This window comes from Cnephaeus nilssonii (assembly GCF_951640355.1).
Source record: "Cnephaeus nilssonii genome assembly, chromosome: 18".
NCBI lineage: Eukaryota > Metazoa > Chordata > Mammalia > Chiroptera > Vespertilionidae > Cnephaeus > Cnephaeus nilssonii.
In genome coordinates this window covers 14,691,776-14,710,626 of record NC_137089.1, presented here as the reverse complement: position 1 = coordinate 14,710,626, position 18,851 = coordinate 14,691,776, and the positions used below count along the sequence as shown (strand labels likewise).

General features: G+C 49.5%; 1 protein-coding gene across 3 annotated transcripts in view; it reads right to left on the bottom strand.

The window, feature by feature from the left end:
• Positions 1 to 7,859, bottom strand: part of BAALC (BAALC binder of MAP3K1 and KLF4) — a 60,830-nt gene extending 52,971 nt beyond the window's left edge. For all 3 annotated transcript variants that reach the window (XM_079796596.1, XM_079796597.1, XM_079796598.1), the window contains exon 1: positions 7,556 to 7,859. In XM_079796596.1, coding sequence (XP_079652722.1) covers positions 7,556 to 7,715 — 160 coding nt within the window. In that variant the 5' untranslated portion in view covers positions 7,716 to 7,859. The remainder of the gene's footprint in view (positions 1 to 7,555) is intronic.
• Positions 7,860 to 18,851: the final 10,992 nt, after the last annotated feature.

Sequence of the window (18,851 nt, the reverse complement as noted above, 5' to 3'; positions counted from 1 at the left end):
AGGGTGGACCAGGTGTGTGACTGGAAGACGAGCCCAGTGCAAGACTGAGGAGGGGAGGGGGTCCTCGGTGCCTGGGTGGGCAGCGCTGGAACACTGCCCCTCCCTACACGTGAACACATTCATTCTCCAGCGAGTCCCACCCCACCTTGTAGAAACGGAAACCCAGGAAAGCGGAGAAACGTGCTCACTTTCACACGGCTGGTAGACGTCTGCTGTTAACATCTAATTCCTTCACCACTGAACATACTGTCTCCAAGCAAAATAACAAGGAAGATGGTGATGAAAAGAGCGGAAAAGGTCCAGGGACTGGGGGTCACGATGCGCGTGAGAACCTGTTACTAAGGAAGGTCTCTCTGCCCAACGCACACAGAAGCCAACACTATGGCACTGGCTTGGGGCGGGGGTGGGGGTGGGGGGCTTTTACTGCGAGTTCAACCAGCAAGGAGACAGGAGTCAAGGCTCAAATCTGCTCCCCATCCAGGGTTTGAGGTGAGATTTAAGGGGTTTCAGCACCAGATCATTCAGGACAATGGACCCTTGGCTTCTGAAAGTATCCAGGCACTCAGGTACCGGTCATGTCCTGGTCCCTGGGCTCCGTGGCGGGGAGCAGTTAAGGTTTCACAAGGATTACTCATGAGTAGTGTTCACAAGCGTCCCTCATAAACAGTTCTGGATGCTGTTAGAATCAAGGCAGGACCAGTGTGAGCTGAGCTATGGTCACAAAGCTGGCTCGCTGGAGGGCAGTGCATGAAGCTGTGAACTGAGAGCCCAGATCTGGCTGGGTTGTCCCATGTGTGGTGCCGGGGCTCAGAGGACAAGGTCAAGAGGCTCCAGGTTGGGCCCTAACCGGTTTGGCTCAGTGGCTAGAGTGTTGGCCTGCGGACTGAAGGGTCCCAGGTTCGATTCCGGTCAAGGGCATGTACCTTAGTTGCGGGCACATCCCTGGTTGTGGGCACATTGCAGGAGGCAGCTGATCAATGTTTCTCATCGATGTTTCTAGCTCTCTATCACTCTCCCTTCCTCTCTGTAAAAAAAATCAATAAAATATATTAAAAAAAAAAAAAAAGATCTCCAGGTTGGACATTCAGGCTGAAGGGCATCTGGCCAGGAGCCACTGACTCGGCCTTGCCCAACCTCCCACTAAAATGCCCACGAAGTCAGCAGAAGACCAAGACCCACAGCATCACCCAAAGCAAAGACTAACAGACAACCTCATCCCAGATTCTGGGAGAAACTGGCACCACCTGTCAAGCAGACGGACCTGGGTTAAGAAAGATCTACCCACGTTTCTGGCTTTGCTTCGTCACACAGAAGCCACATAGCAAGATGGAGGCAGATAGTCTGTCCTCATCCCACCTGACACGGAGACCCAGCGCTGTACCAGCCGGAACACTGGGCAGCCAGCCGGCATGGCCTCAGGGGCATCTGAGACTCACACAGAGAGCTGGTCCCTACACACATTCACACATCACACACCGCACACGCACACACACCCAGGCCGGGTTTCTACATCCATAAAGCGATGGTAAATTCCGGAAGACAGCAGGGCAGAATATAAACCGCCGAGCCAATTACGGAGGGTGGAGGGTAGGAAGAGGGGGACGCGGGGAAAGGATACACAGTGGAGTCACAACTTGCATTTACCTGGTCTGTCATTTACCCGAGTCCGACTCACAGATGTGCAGTACTGACACAGAACTGAGCATGGCCTTTCCCCCGCTCTCCCACATTCAAGCTAGACTTTAACCCTCACAAACTTCAAATATCTTCCTAAACACTAAGAGAAACTAAAGTTTTTTTTCCCACCAGCTCTGAGCTTCTAAGCAATTAAAAGGATCCTCCCAGGACCCTCCAACTCTACACATGACCCCCAGCCAAGAAGCACCAGGCACCCTAGACGCAGGGCCAGAAAGGACTTGAAGGCTGACAGAAGCGCGGTTTCCTTCTGTGGGCTTCTCTATACTTTTCTAAATTTTCTGTAAGGAGCATGTGTTACATTTGAAACCAGAAAAAGTGTTATTTTGTGCAAAGACTGTTCGCCTGTAAAAAGCCCATCAGGTGCCGGGATGCAGGTGATGTTCTGAGCATCCCCTCCAGCCCGGCTCAGGCACTCAGCACAGGGAGGGGCTGCAGGCGGTCCCTCAGGACCCGAGTCCTCAGCCTTGGAAACGCCGGCAGGAGGCCCCCACGCCAAGTGGCTCATATTGTCAAGGAAGCCAAAGGCAGATGGGGTGGAGGAGGGAAGTCAATCCATGCTTAGCAGTTACAGTAACATGGACACCAGCCTGGATTTAGAAACGAGAGACCTGAATTCTGAGCCAAGCTCTTCCCTTCTTAGCTGGGTGGCCTGGCTCAATCTCTTAATCTCACTGAACCTGTATCCTCACTTAGTAAAGGGTGATAATAATGGGTGTTTAGGTTCTTAGAGAGTTACATAAACTAATATTCAAAATAAAAATTCCCACATGCTATTTGAATTTAAATGATAAGAAAATAGATCCAATCTCAGAAACAGTGTGAGGTAATGACAACAGAAATCCTCTCTAAAAAAATTTTAAAAATCAATTGAAAAAATATCCTCAGGTGAGGATTAACAACAACAAAAAGGGCGCATGACCGAATGACCGACCGCCTAACCCGCGGTCGTCAAACTGCGGCTCGCGAGCCACATGTGGCTCTTTGGCCCCTTGAGTGTGGCTCTTCCACAAAATACCACGGCCTGGGCGAGTCTATTTTGAAGAAGTGGCGTTAGAAGAAGTTTAAGTTTAAAAAATTTGGCTCTCCAAAGAAATTTCAATCGTTGTCCTGTTGATATTTGGCTCTGTTGACTAATGAGTTTGCCGACCACTGGCCTAAGCACTGTTGTTGAAGATACAACCACAGGTGTGGCAGGTGTATAGAGAGAGCTGGGGAGAAGGAGGCTTAGCCATCAGGAAGCCCCAGGTGGGCTCTCCACAGGTGCTCCCACCTCAGGAAAGGAATCCAGATGGACTTCCTTCATTTCTTCAGGCTGCGAGGGCCTGCAGGGGTCCGTACACACACTACTCAGACATACACTGCTCGGTCCCCTACTCCTCCCACATCTCTCCCTCATGCTGTTCCTTTATGTCTGTCTCCCCTGTATTATTCACTTACTCATCTATGTACCAAATGTGTATGGAATGAACAAAAGAGCAAACAAATGTCTTTTATCCTTAGTCTGTCAACAGAGGGAAATAAAGACCTAGAATATTGTCTTCGTGGCACTATCAAAATGAATCAAGGTCAGCAAGTTTCAACATTAATCTGAAAGCAACAAAATTAATTTAAACAAGAATAAATACAATAATCCCAAATCTGGGTTACTGAACTCAAGAGTATAACTGCAAGATTCAAGGGGGGGGTGGGGGTGGAATTCACTCAACAAACATTTATGGAATGCCACCTATATTTCAGTCACTGTTTCAGGTGCTGGGTGCATAGCCCTGAAAATACCATGTCCCTGATGTCATAGAACTTTGACTAGAAAGAAAGGTCTAAGGGTTTGAACTAACCACGAGGTTCATGTGAGGCATCAGTATGTAGCTTGGATCTAGCCATAGGTCCCAATGAATTGAGAGAGACTTTGACAAACCAAACAGTGTTTGGAGGAATATGGTTAAGCTCACAGAGGACCAATGAGAAATGAGAAATGACTGAAGGACCAACGGTGAGAGGAGATGCAATAGCAGTCTTCACGTATTGCGAGAGCTGTCTGTGCAGACTTGATTTCAAGGGCCAGATGGAATTACAAGGCAGCAGGAATAGTTTCTCACAAAGGTAACTGCTCCACGGAGGTATGGGGTGGCCTTATTCCCTACGGAGAGGTATCCCATCCTTAGTGATGCTGCAGAAGAAAACTATGTTGTCTGAGATCAGACTAGACCCATGGTCGGCAAACTGCGGCTCGTGAGCCACATGCGGCTCTTTGGCCCCTTGAGTGTGGCTCTTCCACAAAATACCACGGCCTGGGCGAGTCTATTTTGAAGAAGTGGTGTTAGAAGAAGTTTAAGTTTAAAAAATTTGGCTCTCAAAAGAAATTTCAATCATTGTACTGTTTATATTTGGCTCTATTGACTAATGAGTTTGCCGACCACTAGACTAGACTATCAAGTGATCATCAGCTCAGCTGGTGTGACTCTGCAGTTGAGTGTCCACCCAGGAACCAAGAGGTCACTGGTTTGATTCCCGGTCAGGGCATATGCCCAGGTTGTGGGCTCAATCTCCAGTGGGGTGTGTGCAGGAGGCAACCCTGATCGATGATGTTTCTCTCTCATTGAAGTTTCTATCTCTCTCTCTCCTTTCCTATTAATTAATTAATTAATTAATTAATTATATTTAAAAGAGAGAGAGAGAGAGAGAGATCATACTAGTCTCCATCAACAGTAAAATCAAGAATTTTATAGTTCACCCCCCATTAATTGGGAAGGCAGTATTCAGGAGTGTGGGCTTTGGATTCTGGTCCTGGACTGGGACAAGTCTACACTGTGTCCCCTCTCTTGTGAACGGGGGATAGTAATAGTTCCCACCCATCTCAGCTTGAGGATGAACCCAGGTGATTTACATTCAGTGCCACTGATACAGGGCCTGGCCCTTAGTAAGTCATCAGTACCTATTAGCTAACGGTGATATTAAATGCTGTTCATTTTATTTGATTTTTCAATTTATTCAGGTAAATCATTTTGCTGCGAGTCTCTAATTCTGCAATCTTTCATGTCACATTTACTAAATCAATTATTATAGCAATTGAAACCTGTAAAGTGGAAGCACTGTGGAGAAATGTTTTATATTCCCTGGAGAAATTAGAGAAAAAAAACAATAGTATTAAAGTGGATGTTTAAGGATGTAATGAGAGGGACTTGTGATTAAATCAACGTGAAGCGAGGGAGCGATTAGCCTGTAGAATGGCTGAGCCAGGCAACCTCCGTCTCCCTTCTCCTCGGGAGACCCCCATCAAGACAACAGAAGTGAGCATCAATCCAGCAGGCCTATTTCATGGGGAGTGACTCACGTCAGACCAATTTAATTTCCTCCTGTGACAGAGACACGCCTCGGTGACACAGCGAGGCAATGGATATCCGATACTGTGGCTTCAGCTAAGTCTTTCATTCCAGCCTACAGAACAGCTAAATCTCAGAACGTAATTGAATTCTGCTGGCTAGTGGAAGTGATCTCCAGAAATGGGAACCAGAGGCTCACGATCGCTCTTTGAGTAAGGAGGAGGCAAGGAGCTCTTTCCTTTGTGGGACTGAGGAAACACCTGTGTGTGGGGGGGCGGGGAGGCATGCTCCCCTCGGTGCTGGCACAGAGGACACAGAGATGAGGGCTCACTCCCTGTGCTCAGAGCTCCTGAGGTTGGGGTGACCAGCAGGAAGCAGCTTTGACACTAAAGGAGAGTGGCCAGGGGCTCAGAAAGAAAGGATCTTGGAAGACAGGGGGAACAGGGGGTAAGAGCTATGAAGTAGTTGAGAGAATGTCTTGACCGGGGCAATGTAAAGGAGTCCCATCTGCCTTGAATTAGTGACCTCCAGAGACCCTCTCAAGCTTGAAAATTCGAGTGACCGAGACATTTTTGGACTCTGCTGAATCCAGCCTTTCCTTTCGTCCCCCATCAGAAAAAGGTCAATCGAAACAAGAAAAAAATGCATTCCAGCTTCGTATACAACACATTCACGGTGGGCCAACAGGTGCCCCCCCACACACACATACACACACACCAAGCCTGGGACTGAGTTCATGGGCTGCCCGAGGTTTGGCAGGGTACCACAAATGAGCATGCCTGTCCCAGGCCCCACCTGTTGCAGGGACCAGATCTCATGATGCATGATGGGATCTGACTCAGGATGGCAGAGCAATACATGAATAAGCCTTGGAGAGGAAGAGCTATGTACACATTTAGCCAGCACGCAATAACTCTCTCATACGCATAAATAGGAACACACACACAACACACACACACACACACACCATATACTCCCCGTCACCAAGGCAACCATTCCCTGATGCTGCACTTTGTTGTTTTTCCGACTAGATCTTTTTCACCATGTTTCCCTGGAGGGCAGCTCTGGCCTTTGACTCTGCGGAGCGGTACCATACCTCCTTGGGAAAGGCTGTTACGTATACCAGTTCGCAGGCCCGCTGCAAAGGCTGGCTACCTCTTATCCTCCTTCTGACACTGAATTCAGCCAGCGGGTCGCCTGCAGAGTTGCTGAGAGCATCAGCCACACAAAATAACCGTTCTATTGAATAACTGACAGGTCTCACTTTTTTTAAAAAAAAAGTGGGGGATCACAAAGTTCACGTGAAAAGGGAGCCAGCTTCGGTCCTACAAGATGGACAGACCGATTCTCAAGATTAAAATGACAGCTTTTCTTGAGGAGGCGTAGGCTTAGGATTCCAGGTCTTTTAAGAGCAGTTCACATGTCTTTCCTCCTCTGTGGAGTGTACATTATACTTCAAATCAATCTCATTTTCTAGTTTAGATGTCATTATTTTAAAATGCCAGTCACATCAAGGAGTCAATAAATGGTTAAAGCATGTTAATCCAAACATTAATCTGGTTTTTGTTTTTTTTTTTTTACACCATCCGTGTAATAAGTAGTGAGATTTTTGCCTTTTCGCATCACCAACAGGTTTACGATTCAAGTTCAATCTGTGGCAACAGTTAAGTCTATTTTCCTCTCTACCCTACAATTATTAGTGTCTGCTAAAATAATAATAATTATTATTATTATAAACAACTTGATTTTGTGACTGGACCAGAAAAGTCCTTTGCACACCCTTCCATCGGAATCCTGCTGGGGGGGTGACCTGGGTAAGAGTGTTTCCACTCACAGCCTGGCCCCACAGGGAGCACTGAGGCCCCGGGGGGAGGGAGGTGAAGCCGGTGCCTGAGAGTGAGCTTCGGGGCAGAGCTCCTGCGGGAGCCAGCGGGCGCTTCCCCTGCCCTGAGCTGGGATTCAGGTTTGGGAAGCTATGGAGGGGACACCTCCCCAGTGGGGAGGAGAGGGGAGCCGCGAAGGAGGACTCCACCCAGACCATCTGGGCTGGGCGCTGCGTCCCTAGGTCCCAGGGGAGAGAGAGGGCCGAAGTCTGGAGGAGAGACCCGGCTGAGTACACAGGGGGCAGCGGGGGGCATGGACCAAGGTGGGGGCGCAGCGAGCCCCGGGGGCCGGGAGCGCGGGTGGAAGGCCGGGCAGGTGTGCGTGCCCGGTGGGCAGGTGTGCGTGCCCGGGGGGCTGTCCTCGCACCCCAGCCGAGCGCGGAGCCGGCCTCCCGCCCCCTCCCCTCCCTGGAGGAGGAAGGAAGTGCTGGGCTGCCCAGCCACAGGGGTCCGCCTGGACCCGCTCCCGGGCCTAGGTCTGCCGGCCGGTGCGGGCACTGCCTGCCTGCCTGCCCGCCCCTCTCCCTCCTTCCCTCGCCCCACCCCACCCCGAATTCTGGGGGGGACAGCGCAGCCCCTGGCGCCGCCACCCCATCCTCCCGCGTCCCCGGGCCCGGCCTCCTGCGCCGGGGTCTGCGGGACCCGCTCACTCACCCGCGTGCAGGCCGCCCGCCTCGGGGCCGCTGTCGGGGGCGGCGGCGCTGGGCGGCGTGTCGGAGTCGGTGTAGGTGAGCCAGGTGGACTCGGTCTCCCGCGTCCAGCTCTCGTAGTAGCGGGGCTCGATGGCATCGGCCCTGCTCCCGCCGCAGCCCATCCTCCTGCGCGGCGGGCTCCCCGCGGCCGCTCGGCTCGGCTGGGGCGGCGGCTCAGCCCCGGCGGCGGGGCCCGGGCCGGCGAGACCGGGGCGGCGGCGGCAGCATCGCGTCCCCGAGCCGCCCGCACCCAGCGAGGCTCCCGCTCCCGCCGCGCCCTCCGCTGCGCCCCCTCCCCGCGCGCCCCTCCCCTCCGGCGCCAAGGCCCGCCCCTTCCCCACCTCTCCTTCCCCGCCTCCTCCCTTCAACCTCTCCGCTCCCCCCGCCCCCCTAATCCCCTCTCTCCCACACCCTCCCTCGGAGAGCCAGAGGGGGGACCCCCCCCCCCCCCCCGGGGATCCCCACCAGGGGTTCCGCCGGCACCGGCTGGAGTTAGGGCTCTCGGGCCCCTGTGCACTCACCCCTTCAAACACCCACCCTCTCCCTCGCTCCCTTCCTCCTTCCTCCATCCTGGGAAGCTGAAGCGCTTAGGAGGGCCCCCAAGCCTGCTGGCCGCGGTGTCAGTGGCCGTGGCTATTGCTCTCCTCACGTCCTAGTTCAAGCAGAACGAGTGCCCGAGCCGGGCCGGGCCAGGAAGTTCTGCAAAAGGAAAGGAGGCCCTGGAGCCGCACCCTGGGGGCCAAGCATTGCCGCCGAGAACGAAGGAGCAGCCACGCCGGGCAGCCCCTGTCCTGGCTGGTTTGGGCGAAGGGAATGGGACCTGGGCTTTCCCCAAGAGCCGGCCGAGGCTCGGTCCCCGCCGCCCTTTCCAGGCCTGCCCCTTGCGGATCCCAACTTGGTCCCCAGGAAAGCCAGAGAGGACAGGAGCCCTGGGACATCCGGACACCCTCTCTGAGCGGGGCTGGGAGCACGCTGGCTTCCCTCCAACCCCCCAAGGCAGCCTTGGCGTTCCGGGGGCCACTGCCCCGCTCTCAGCCTGGTGTTCCCTGTGCACCCTCAGCTCGGGCCTGGGTGGGAAAACAGATGCACCTGCCCCAAAGGAGCGGAGCACCTGGCGGGAGGAGGGAGCACCTGGTGAGAGGAGGGAGCACCTGGCGGGAGGAGGGAGCACCTGGCGGGAGGAGGGAGCACCTGGCGGGAGGAGGAAGCCACCCCTAAAGAAAGGGCTAGAAAAGGAGGACTAGGAGATTAAACCCTCAATGTTTCATTCATTCAACCTGTGTGTACCAAATACCCATTATGGCAACACGCTGCCATAACGTACACAATACAGTATGCGATGGCATACCCACACGCTATATTGTGTATGTTACCCATTGTCTATAGCCAGTGGTTCTCGACCTTTCTAACGCCGCGACCCTTTAATACAGTTCCTCATGTTGTGGTGACCCCCAACCATAAAATCATTTTCGTTGCTACTCCATAACTGTAATTTTGCTACTGTTATGAATTGTAATGTAAATATCTGTGTTTTCCAATGGTCTTAGGCTCTACGGCAGCGGTCGCGACCCACAGGTTGAGAAACAGGTTGAGAACCGCTAGCAGGGTCACCTAAGACCATGGGAAAACACAGATATTTACATGACGATTCATAACAGTAGCAAAATGACAGTTATGGAGTAGCAACGAAAATGATTTTATGGTTGGGGGTCACCACAACATGAGGAGCTGTATTAAAGGGTCGCGGCGTTAGAAAGGTTGAGAACCACTGCAGTACAGGCTGTAGTGTGTACTGTTGAATACATCTTATAAAATATACAGAAGATATGTATAGTATTCGTTATATCCTATAAGATTATAGGATGCAGACTAGAGCACATTGTCTATAACGTTTATTATGTAGCATCCAGTAAATAGGCCAAGTCCAGGGCATTGCCTGGCACACAGTAGGCCCTCAACACATGTCCACTGAATAAATAATCTTTCTGTATAGTTCAATTCACTTCAATGATGACAGTTTAGGCTGAAGAAAAGCCAGTGCAGGGCAGAGCATCAGACATTCCTCGGGCAGACACTGATCAGAATCCGGAAGGCAGAAGTGAGCTAAGACTCTGAGCCAAGACCAGCTGCTGAGCCTGCTCCCACCCCAGAGCCCAGGCTGGCCTTCCCCTGTAGGCATTGCTCCTCCTTTGAAGATGGCCGCAGCAGGGAACCGGGTTCAGCTGTGTGAGGTGGTGGTGGTGCAGTCATCCAGGATGTCCCAGTTGCCCCAGCCCATTGGGATTCAGATGCCTGCACCCTTTTTCTTTCCCCCTGAATATTTTGGTTTAAGAAGAACCAGCTTGCCCGGCTGGCGTGGCTCAGTGGTTGAATGTAGACCTATGACCCAGGAGGTCACGGTTTGATTCTGGTCAGGGTTGCAGGCTTGATCCCTGGTGTGGGGTGTGCAGGAGGCAGCCGATTAATGATTCTCTCTCACCATTGATCTCATCTCTCTCTCTCCCTCCTCCCCTCTCCCTTTCTCTCTTTGAAATCAATAAAAATATATATATATATCTTTTTTTTAAAGAAGAAGAACCAGCTCTCTGGGACAGAGCATTCTCAAGATCTCAGAAAGAGCCCCTGCTTCCCTCCGTTTTAGGGTGAAGTGCCCCTTTCATAAGCAGCTACTTTGTGATGCCACTACCTGCAGAGGTGGTCCAAACAGAAAGAGTGCCTGAGCTGGGGAGGCGGACTTTACAGGGATTTGGACTTCAGAGTAAGAGCAGTGGGAAACCTGGGAGGGCTGTACGCCGTACCACCAGCATCAGGTCTGCTTTAGCGAACTCACACTGAGGGCAGGTGGAGACTCGGGGGGCAGAGAGGCCAGAGTGGGCTCTGGGAGAGCATTGTGAGACTCCCAGGGAAAGGCAATGGTGGTGGAGGACTGGAGGAGCTGGGTGGGTAGGATTGCCAGCCACGGAGGAGAGGAATGCTGGAGGCAAAGCAGCCAGTTGTATCAGGGTGGAGAGGTCGGGAAATGGCAGGTCAGTGAGGAATAGTGTCCTGATTGAATTTGAAATGCCTGTGAAATCTGAGTTCACATATGGAAAGCAATGAACGCAGAGCCTGGAATATAGCAAAAGTAGCTTTATAAATGCTAGTTTTCATGATCACATGGCTTCCGATCTGGAACGCAAGAGAGAGGTTTCAGCTAGCAAAGTGGATTTAGGAGGCAGCAGCATATGAAAGATATATGACGAAATGTCTCCTTTCCCAAATAGCTGGGCCTTTCCTGTTTTGCTTTTCTAGTGCTCACACTTCCCAGCTCCTAGTACCCCACTTCCTGCTCCATCTCTCCCGTCCCCAGTCTTATTTATCTCTGTCCCAGCATCTGACTCCAAGTTTGATATTCCAGCCACTGCTTCTCACTGTCTCCAGGTACATCAAAGACTTGATGGATGAAGATACTCAGCACTCAGCTTTGACAGGTCCTCCAGGTCTCCGTGCCTCAGTTTTCTCATCTGTGAATGGGGCTAATGAATTGTGTGAGGATGTGTAAAGTGCTTGGAAGAGTGCCTGGTACATAGAGAGCCTCAATCAGTGTTAGCTGTTGCTGCATTTTTGGGGCAAGGAGCAACAGAAGAAATACCTGACATTAGTGTTTTTCACATGAGATCATGTCTGTGAATTTGCTTAGCACACAGCTGAAGTTTGGTAAATGTTAATCTTTTTTCTCTTCCCTCTTTTCCCCCCGCCTTCCTTTATGATGTTCCTACTAACAGCCTTTCTGCAAATAAGATTTCTCACCACCATTGCTATACAATCATCGATGGAACAGCCATCTGGGGTTTTTTTTTTATTTTTTTTTTCACTGAATCTGTTCTTGCTATTACATAAAACCGCAAATTGAGAATCACCCAAAGTCGTGGAGTAAGTTGTTATCTCTCACAGAACTGAAGTTTTAGCAGGAGCTCGGAGCCTCTGATTAATGGCTCAGCGTTTTTTTAATTACAACTCTTTAGCTGGTATTGAATTTTCTCCCAAAACTTCAGGAATAAATGCAATAAACTAGATACAAATATGTAAAGTGTAATAAATGATCTTAAACCATCTCTTCAGGCTCAATCTCTCCTGTTTCCAGTCTTGCTTCCTCTCTTATGAAAAGCAAAAGAATTGGTCATCTTTTTCCATCAATTTTTCAAAGCAACAACAAAAAAATGATTCTAAAGGAGGGAAGCTTGTAACAGGGAATTGAAACGCTTTAGCCAAAGCCATCCAGAGCAACACAATACATTATGCCTTTAAAAGCTATTGCTGTGTGGTATTTATTACCTGATGGGATTCTCAAAATAATGTATCTGTGGCTTTAAGACCCTTTGTGGTGAGTACCGCCCTGGCTCATTTCCATGGAAACCGGAGCAGTGGTCTAGGGCCTTCCAGGGCTTATTTCTGTGGCCCAGCATCACTGGGCTCTGCCCAACTATGCTGAGCTGGGGAAGGAGACCTTCAGTGAGGCAGTGAGTGTCCAGGACAGAACACAAGCTCCACAGACCCTAAGCCTGCTGCCAGGATCAGCCATCTAAAAAAGAGTGAAGAGCGATTCACTGCCTTCTAAGTTTCATTTTTTCCCACATGAAAAACTAATACAGATAAGGAGCAGTAGCAGCAATCATTCTGGGCAACGGGGTGCAGACCCCAGGTCCTGAATGCTATACCTCTGCAAGTACCCATGGTGCTCCATGCCCTCTCTCTGGAGGATTTTAAAGCAGTTTCCACTGAGCACCGCCCCTCGACACACACACACACTCACACCCTGCCCCAGTCCCCAGTCTCAGTCCTGGCTAGCTGACGCATGCTCATTGATTTACAAAGTGTAATTTTCTGGTAAAGGAAGAAAGCTCAAAGTTAGCACCTCAAAGCACAAAATCTGATCCCACTCCCCACACCTGGGTAAGAAAGTCAGCACAGTGTCATTTGACACAGGCCCGTTCATGCTTCTCTCGCCTTTGAAGAATGACTCCATCCCCTGGGGGAAACGTATGGTACACCTGGCGTTACAGACAAAGAGGGTAAGCAAGGGAAACTGAAATATTAAAATGGCAAGAGGATAAATGAGTTTTTGACTTGGTTTAAGAAGATAGAAAAGGTGAAAGAGGAAATTGTGCACACACAAAAAAGGAAGTAATTGGATATGTTACCGCGAAACATTTATATGGGAAATGAAATTTAAATGTGAAACTAAACACTATAGAGTAAATTCTCCCTCCACTAGTCTTTTTTTATATATATTTTTTTGATTTCAGAGAGGAAGGGACAAGGAGAGAGAGATAGAAACATCATTGAGACTCATTGATCGGCTGCTTCCTGCACACTCCACACTGGGGATTGAGCCTGCAACCCCGGTATGTGCCCTGACCGGAAATTGAACCGTGACCTCCTGGTTCATAGGTCGATGCTCAACCACTGAACCATGCCAGCCAGGCTCCACTAGTCTTTAAACCAAATAATTCTCATGAGAAGAGAGGTCTGCTCCTTTGGGTTCATTCTAAAGAGATTCAGCAAGTTTGTCCTTCCTTCCTTCTTTCCTTCCTTCCTTCTTTCCTTCCTTCCTTCTTTCCTTCCTCCCTCCTTCCCTCCCTCCCTCCCTCCCTCCCTCCCTTCTTCCTTCTTTCCTTCCTTCCTTCCTTCCTTCCTTCCTTCCTTCCTTCCTTCCTTCCTTCCTTCCTTCCTTTGTTAATCCTCACCCCAGGATATTTTCCCACTGATTTTTAGAGAGAGTGGAAGGGAGGGGAAGAGACAGACAGAGAGAGAAACATCAATGTGAGAGAGACACATTGATTGGTTGCCTCCTGCATGTGCCCCGATCAGAGGGCCTGGTGCCAGGACCAGGGGGCCTGCAACTGAGGCACATGCCTTTGACTGGAATCGAACCCAGGGCCCTTCAGTGCACAGGTTGACACTCTATCCACTGAGCCAAACTGGCTAGGGCTTCAGCAAGTTCTTTCAATGTCTTCAGAATCTGTCTCCGCCTGAGTTGACGTCCTGTGGCACTTTATCGTTCCCCAGATGCAAACCCAGGAAAAAGCCGCTGCTGATGTTTCAAGTTTCCGATTTCATTATACCTCCTTCCACTGAGAAGATGTAATGAATAACTGATGTGTTCTCTCACCAGGGACTGTGAGCCGCCTTCTGCTGGAAATGGCCTGGAGGGAGAAACCTGGTGAAGATGAGGTGGATGGGCAATTTTTTTTTTTTAAATGACAGAACAGCTTCAAGTTGTGCGTTATAATAGAAGAAAAGGGGGCCGGATTATAGGTGAGAATAGAAAGCCATATTCCCACAGGACTAATGCCAAAGAGAATTCTGAAAACCCAGAGAAATTCTGATAAAACATCCACACAGCATTCCATATTCTTCAGGACCTTTAGAGCCATCATTATCTGTATCTTCTAACACTGGAGTGGGGGGATTAGTAAGATTGGCCTCTGCACTTCCTCTTCACCTGGAACAAGGAAAGGATGAGTAATTTGCCCAAGGTTAGGTTTCCTTAAACCAGCGGTCGCCAACCTTTCGGACCTCATGGACCACCAGTTGGCGATCGCTGCTCTAAATGTCAGGGCCTAGGTCTCCTAGTTCACATGCATGGAGTCTTACTGCTCTTTAGAAAAAAAGGGAATGGTTTTCCATGGATTTGAATAATGCCTTCTACAATGTTCATTAAGACGAAGGGTCCCATTCCCATGCACCCGCTTTCTCTGATTGTCTCTTCACCTTGAACCCATGAAGATTTTGATAGCACGTGAAGCTGAAGAGTCGTTTGAGACTCAGCAGGCATCTGTAAGGATATAATCTGATGAAAAGAGAAGAACGGAAATAGATGGAATGGATTTTTGGCTGGTACTTTTTGGCACAAGATGGCTAGTTTGCCATGCCAGGAGCCCAAGAGCACAGGGCTTGGGTTTCTAAGGCAAAGCTCAAGATGAGGAATAGAATGTTCTCACCTCTGACCGTGGCCAGAAGCGTGGAGACAAACGAATTTCCTGGAGCTTTTGAAGGTTCTCAGAAATGTTTGCGTGGCACAAAGTAGGCCAGATCATTGAGATCCTTTCTCAAAGAGAAAAGAGGGCGCTTTCAGACAATGTGGATTTGCTGTTTCCTTAATTATAACCTGGACCTCCCATCATTAACGAGACGTGGTGCGTCGTATTCATTTCCTTTTGCAAAGAGTTGCTTTGCAAATCAAAACGAGTCCCAGGCAAGTGGGAAAAACACACCTTTATTTTCAGGTTGATTATACTGCTCCTAAGGTGGGGCGGGTGGTTCACTGTACTTATGTATAAAGTTAGACCACACCGCAGCGAAGCTCGGGGGCACGGATGGTGACTTTCATTCATCATTTCCCAGGTAAGGGGGAAGGGACCACCGCCATTCAAAACTGTCAATGCCATTTGGGCTGTTGCTGCCATGAGTAATGATTGAGGCAGAGCTATGACGAGAGGGGTAGAGACGCTGGGACGTCAGGCTATCTCTCAATCCCGTCTCCCTAAATTATTGTGGAAATGAGGCTCAGTCTGCTTTCTGCCAGTCTTCAGTCGACAGAAAAGTAATTGCCTTATCCTCAGTGAAAAACATGACTTCCTGATTTTAGTAAATAGGGGGAAGGAAAAAAATGAACAGAGCAGACAACCAGGTCTTTCATCTGTGATTACCCGGTGAAAACGCTGCCTGGAGGGCGGGGCGGGGAGGGGCTCGGAGCTGGCGGCTCAGAAGCTGATGGAAAAGAAGACGAGGTGCCCACAGGGCATTTTTGAAGGCGGAAGTTGTCCGTCTGCACGAAGCTCCCTGCACACTGCCCATTAGAGCGGTAGACCTGACTCTGCCTGTGCTTGGGGGTAATTAAAGCAAGAAGTTAGAGTGTTCTTTGCATTCTTTCTCCCCTCAAACAAACCTGTGTTCAAATTCTGGTAGGCTCCGATGCTTACCAACTGTAACATCCTAGGCACCTTTCTGTCTTCCAGTCTCACTCATGAAATGGAAATGAGTATGGAACCTGCTTCACGGTGTTGCCGGGACGACGGGGCAGTGCATGGTAAGTTCTGAACTCGCTGGTGTTTTAACCTTTAAACATGTTGTATTCTTGTCGTTGTCATTTCTTGATGGACTGGGCCAGCAGGGTCTAACTTCTGTCCTGCTTTTGACCTTGCAGGACTGCCTTTGCCTGCCCCCTCACAGTGTCCTGGAAGTCCTGGCATCCTCAGAGCAAGACAGAGTTCACCCCCCGAGGGTCTCCAGGAGTGTGGAGGCAGCTCTCCCTTCCTTGGTGTCCCCACCTCCAGGCAGAGAAGCAGAGGTCACAGTCAGGACCAGGTTGCTGCACAGATGCAACTGCCTTTTGCACCCAGAGTCAACCAGGGGAACCAACTGGAGACACTGGCGGGTGACATCCCTCCAAGGACACTCCTTCTGGTAAACAGTGAATCAGCGGGACCCTAGGTGCCCTGGAGCAGGCTTCCCAGGCTGCAACAGGAACCCTCAGAGGGAGGCCACGTCCTCCACCTGGCCCTGATGGCCAATAGCTAACATTTATGGAGCACTTACACTGAGTGGCCAGATTACTATGATCTCTGAACGCATAATAATCTGGCCACTCAGTGTATATCCTATATAATAAAAGGCTAATATGCAAATTGTCCCCTCAACCAGGAGTTCGACCAGCAGGCAGGCCGGCCAACCACCCATGTCCCCTCCCCCTGGCCAGGCTGGCCGGACCCCACCCATGCACGAATTCATGCACCGGGCCTCTAATACACACACACACACACACACACACACACACACACACACACACACATTGTGAGTGGCCAGATTCTTATGCATTCGGAGATCATAATAATCTGGCCACTCAGTGTATATGTTCCAGTCTCTGTATAATAAGTACTTTGAACATAGGTCAGCTCATTTAATCTTCACAGCAACGCTAGGAGGAACTCATAATGAGAACACTGAGCCTGAGGAAGGTTAAATGACTTGTGATCTGTCCCATGTCAACCATAACACCAAAGCCAAGATTTACACCCAGGTCTACATGACACCAAAGTCCATGCATTGATCACAATGCCAATCCCCCACTTGAGAACGGTTCCCATGGGGCTGCAAACATCTAAGTCGCTGTGTATGCCACTGGCCCAAGGGGAGAGCCCAGGCAGTCTTCGCCAAGGCCAACCCCATTATAGGAAAGTTCCATGTGCTCTCCTACTCAAGGGAGGGAAAATGAAGATTACTAAGGGCCTTGGGAGAAAATTTACAATTTCAAGCAGTATCTATGCTGTGAGTAAACCTATTCTGAATTGAGAAAAATAGAGCAGTTACTGGAAATAGCGTGAAAAATAGTTCCTCCACAGTTTGGAACTCCCTCATAAACATATGACCAAACCCAGGAACAAGCAATGAATATAAGGACAATGACTTGATTGTGTTTATTATCTATGTTGCATAGGGTGTTATTCTGGCAGCGCTGGGGGAAAATTGGCCTAGTAAAAATTGTATGGGCTGGTAGAACACTTAAATTATTGGCATTGTTGATTTTATCTTCTGACAGACCCTTTCCTAAGGTAAATTAGCCCATGTGCATTTCAAGTTCTCAGCTAACCAGCAAGCAACTCACTTATGAATCTCAGAATTGCTGCCATCTCAAAGGTCCGAAAATAGATGGCTTCGCACTTACCAAAGCAACTCAAATAAGAATAGAACTTTAGTGCCATTAAAAAAAGAAGAAGAAAAGCTCTGGCCGGTTTCTCAGTGGTTAGAGCATTGGCCCACAGACCCCAAGGGTCGAGGGTTCAATTCCCGGTCAAGGGCACATGCCTCGGTTGTGGGTTCATTCCCCAGCCCTGGTTGGGGTTCATGCAAGAAGCAACCAATTGATGGGTCTCATGTTGATCTTTTTCTCTCTCTTTCTATCTCCCTACCACTCTATTAAAAATCAATGGGGAAAAATATCCTTGGGAGGGGGGGGGAGGGAGAGAAGGAGAAGGAGAAGGAGGAGAAGAAGAAGCATCTTACTAAATAAGCCCCATGCAGCAAAAAACAATGTGTCTCTTTTGGACACTCAGTATATATGTAGATATTCTAGAGGGAAAATGGGAGGGGAGTTCTAATTGCAGAATTAAAGAAAAGTAGGTGGTGGTATCCACCTATAAACAAAGATTCTGGTTTGCTATGTGCTTGAGAGACTGCGAAGTCTCTTGGGGGAAAGATTTAGGGAAAGCAACCTTCAAAAGGCAAAGTCTTAGCTGTCAGGAAGAGGGATGGTTCTTAGTGCTCCCAGTGCTGTTCCTCAGATCCACCTCCTGCCCCACTCGTACCCCCAGCCTCCCAGACTCCCAGCCTCTGTGAACTTGTGTCCAAATCCTGTAGAAAGGAGGAGGCTAGAAGCAAAACCAGAAAACAGTTTTCCTCAAAGCTGTTTTCTATGAGGCATAAATTTCACTCCCTTGGCACTCTAACCAGATGAAACACACACACACACACACACACACACACACACACACACACACAACCAGGAGAGATCTGTGCTCAGGCACCTCTAGGGCCCCATGTCCCAGGAGGAGACTGTGGTACCCAGAAGCAGCAACCAGGGAACTAACAGGGATGCCCAGTAGAAAAGCCATGGTATCTGATGTGGATCATGGCCACAAATTCAGATTTTAAGAACAATGAAAATACTTTTATCAGAAAAGGGAATAATCTGACTTTTGGTGTTTTTTTTTTAAAGACCCTTTGTGTTGGGGGGCAGGTTTAAGGGAGCCAAGGGGAAAAGTAGGAGACCAGTTTGGAGACTGTTGCAATAGTCAAGGCAAGAGATGACAGTGGTTGATAGACTGAGGTGATGGCAGTCAAGAGGGAGGAAATGGATAGAGTGGAAATAGTACAGAGTCAGGAAGGCAGGCTGGTGTTTGGGATGTCAGGAGCAAGGAAGAGGGAGAAAACGAGAATGACTCTGATTTCTGCTTGCCTATCTGCGTAGGTGAGGAAGGCTTGATAAGGAATCAACTTCGAGGGGGAAAATCAGGAGTTCTGTTTTGCAACTCAACAAAATTATGAATTTTTTTAAAAAAGGAGACATTGCAACGGATATCACAGATATAGAAAAGTTCATAAGAGGCTGCTAGAAACAAGTAGCCGCCAACAAATTCCTGGACAACCTAGAAGAAACGGAAAAATTCTTAGAAACTCAAAACCTACCAAGACTAAATCGGGAAGAAATGGAAAATCTG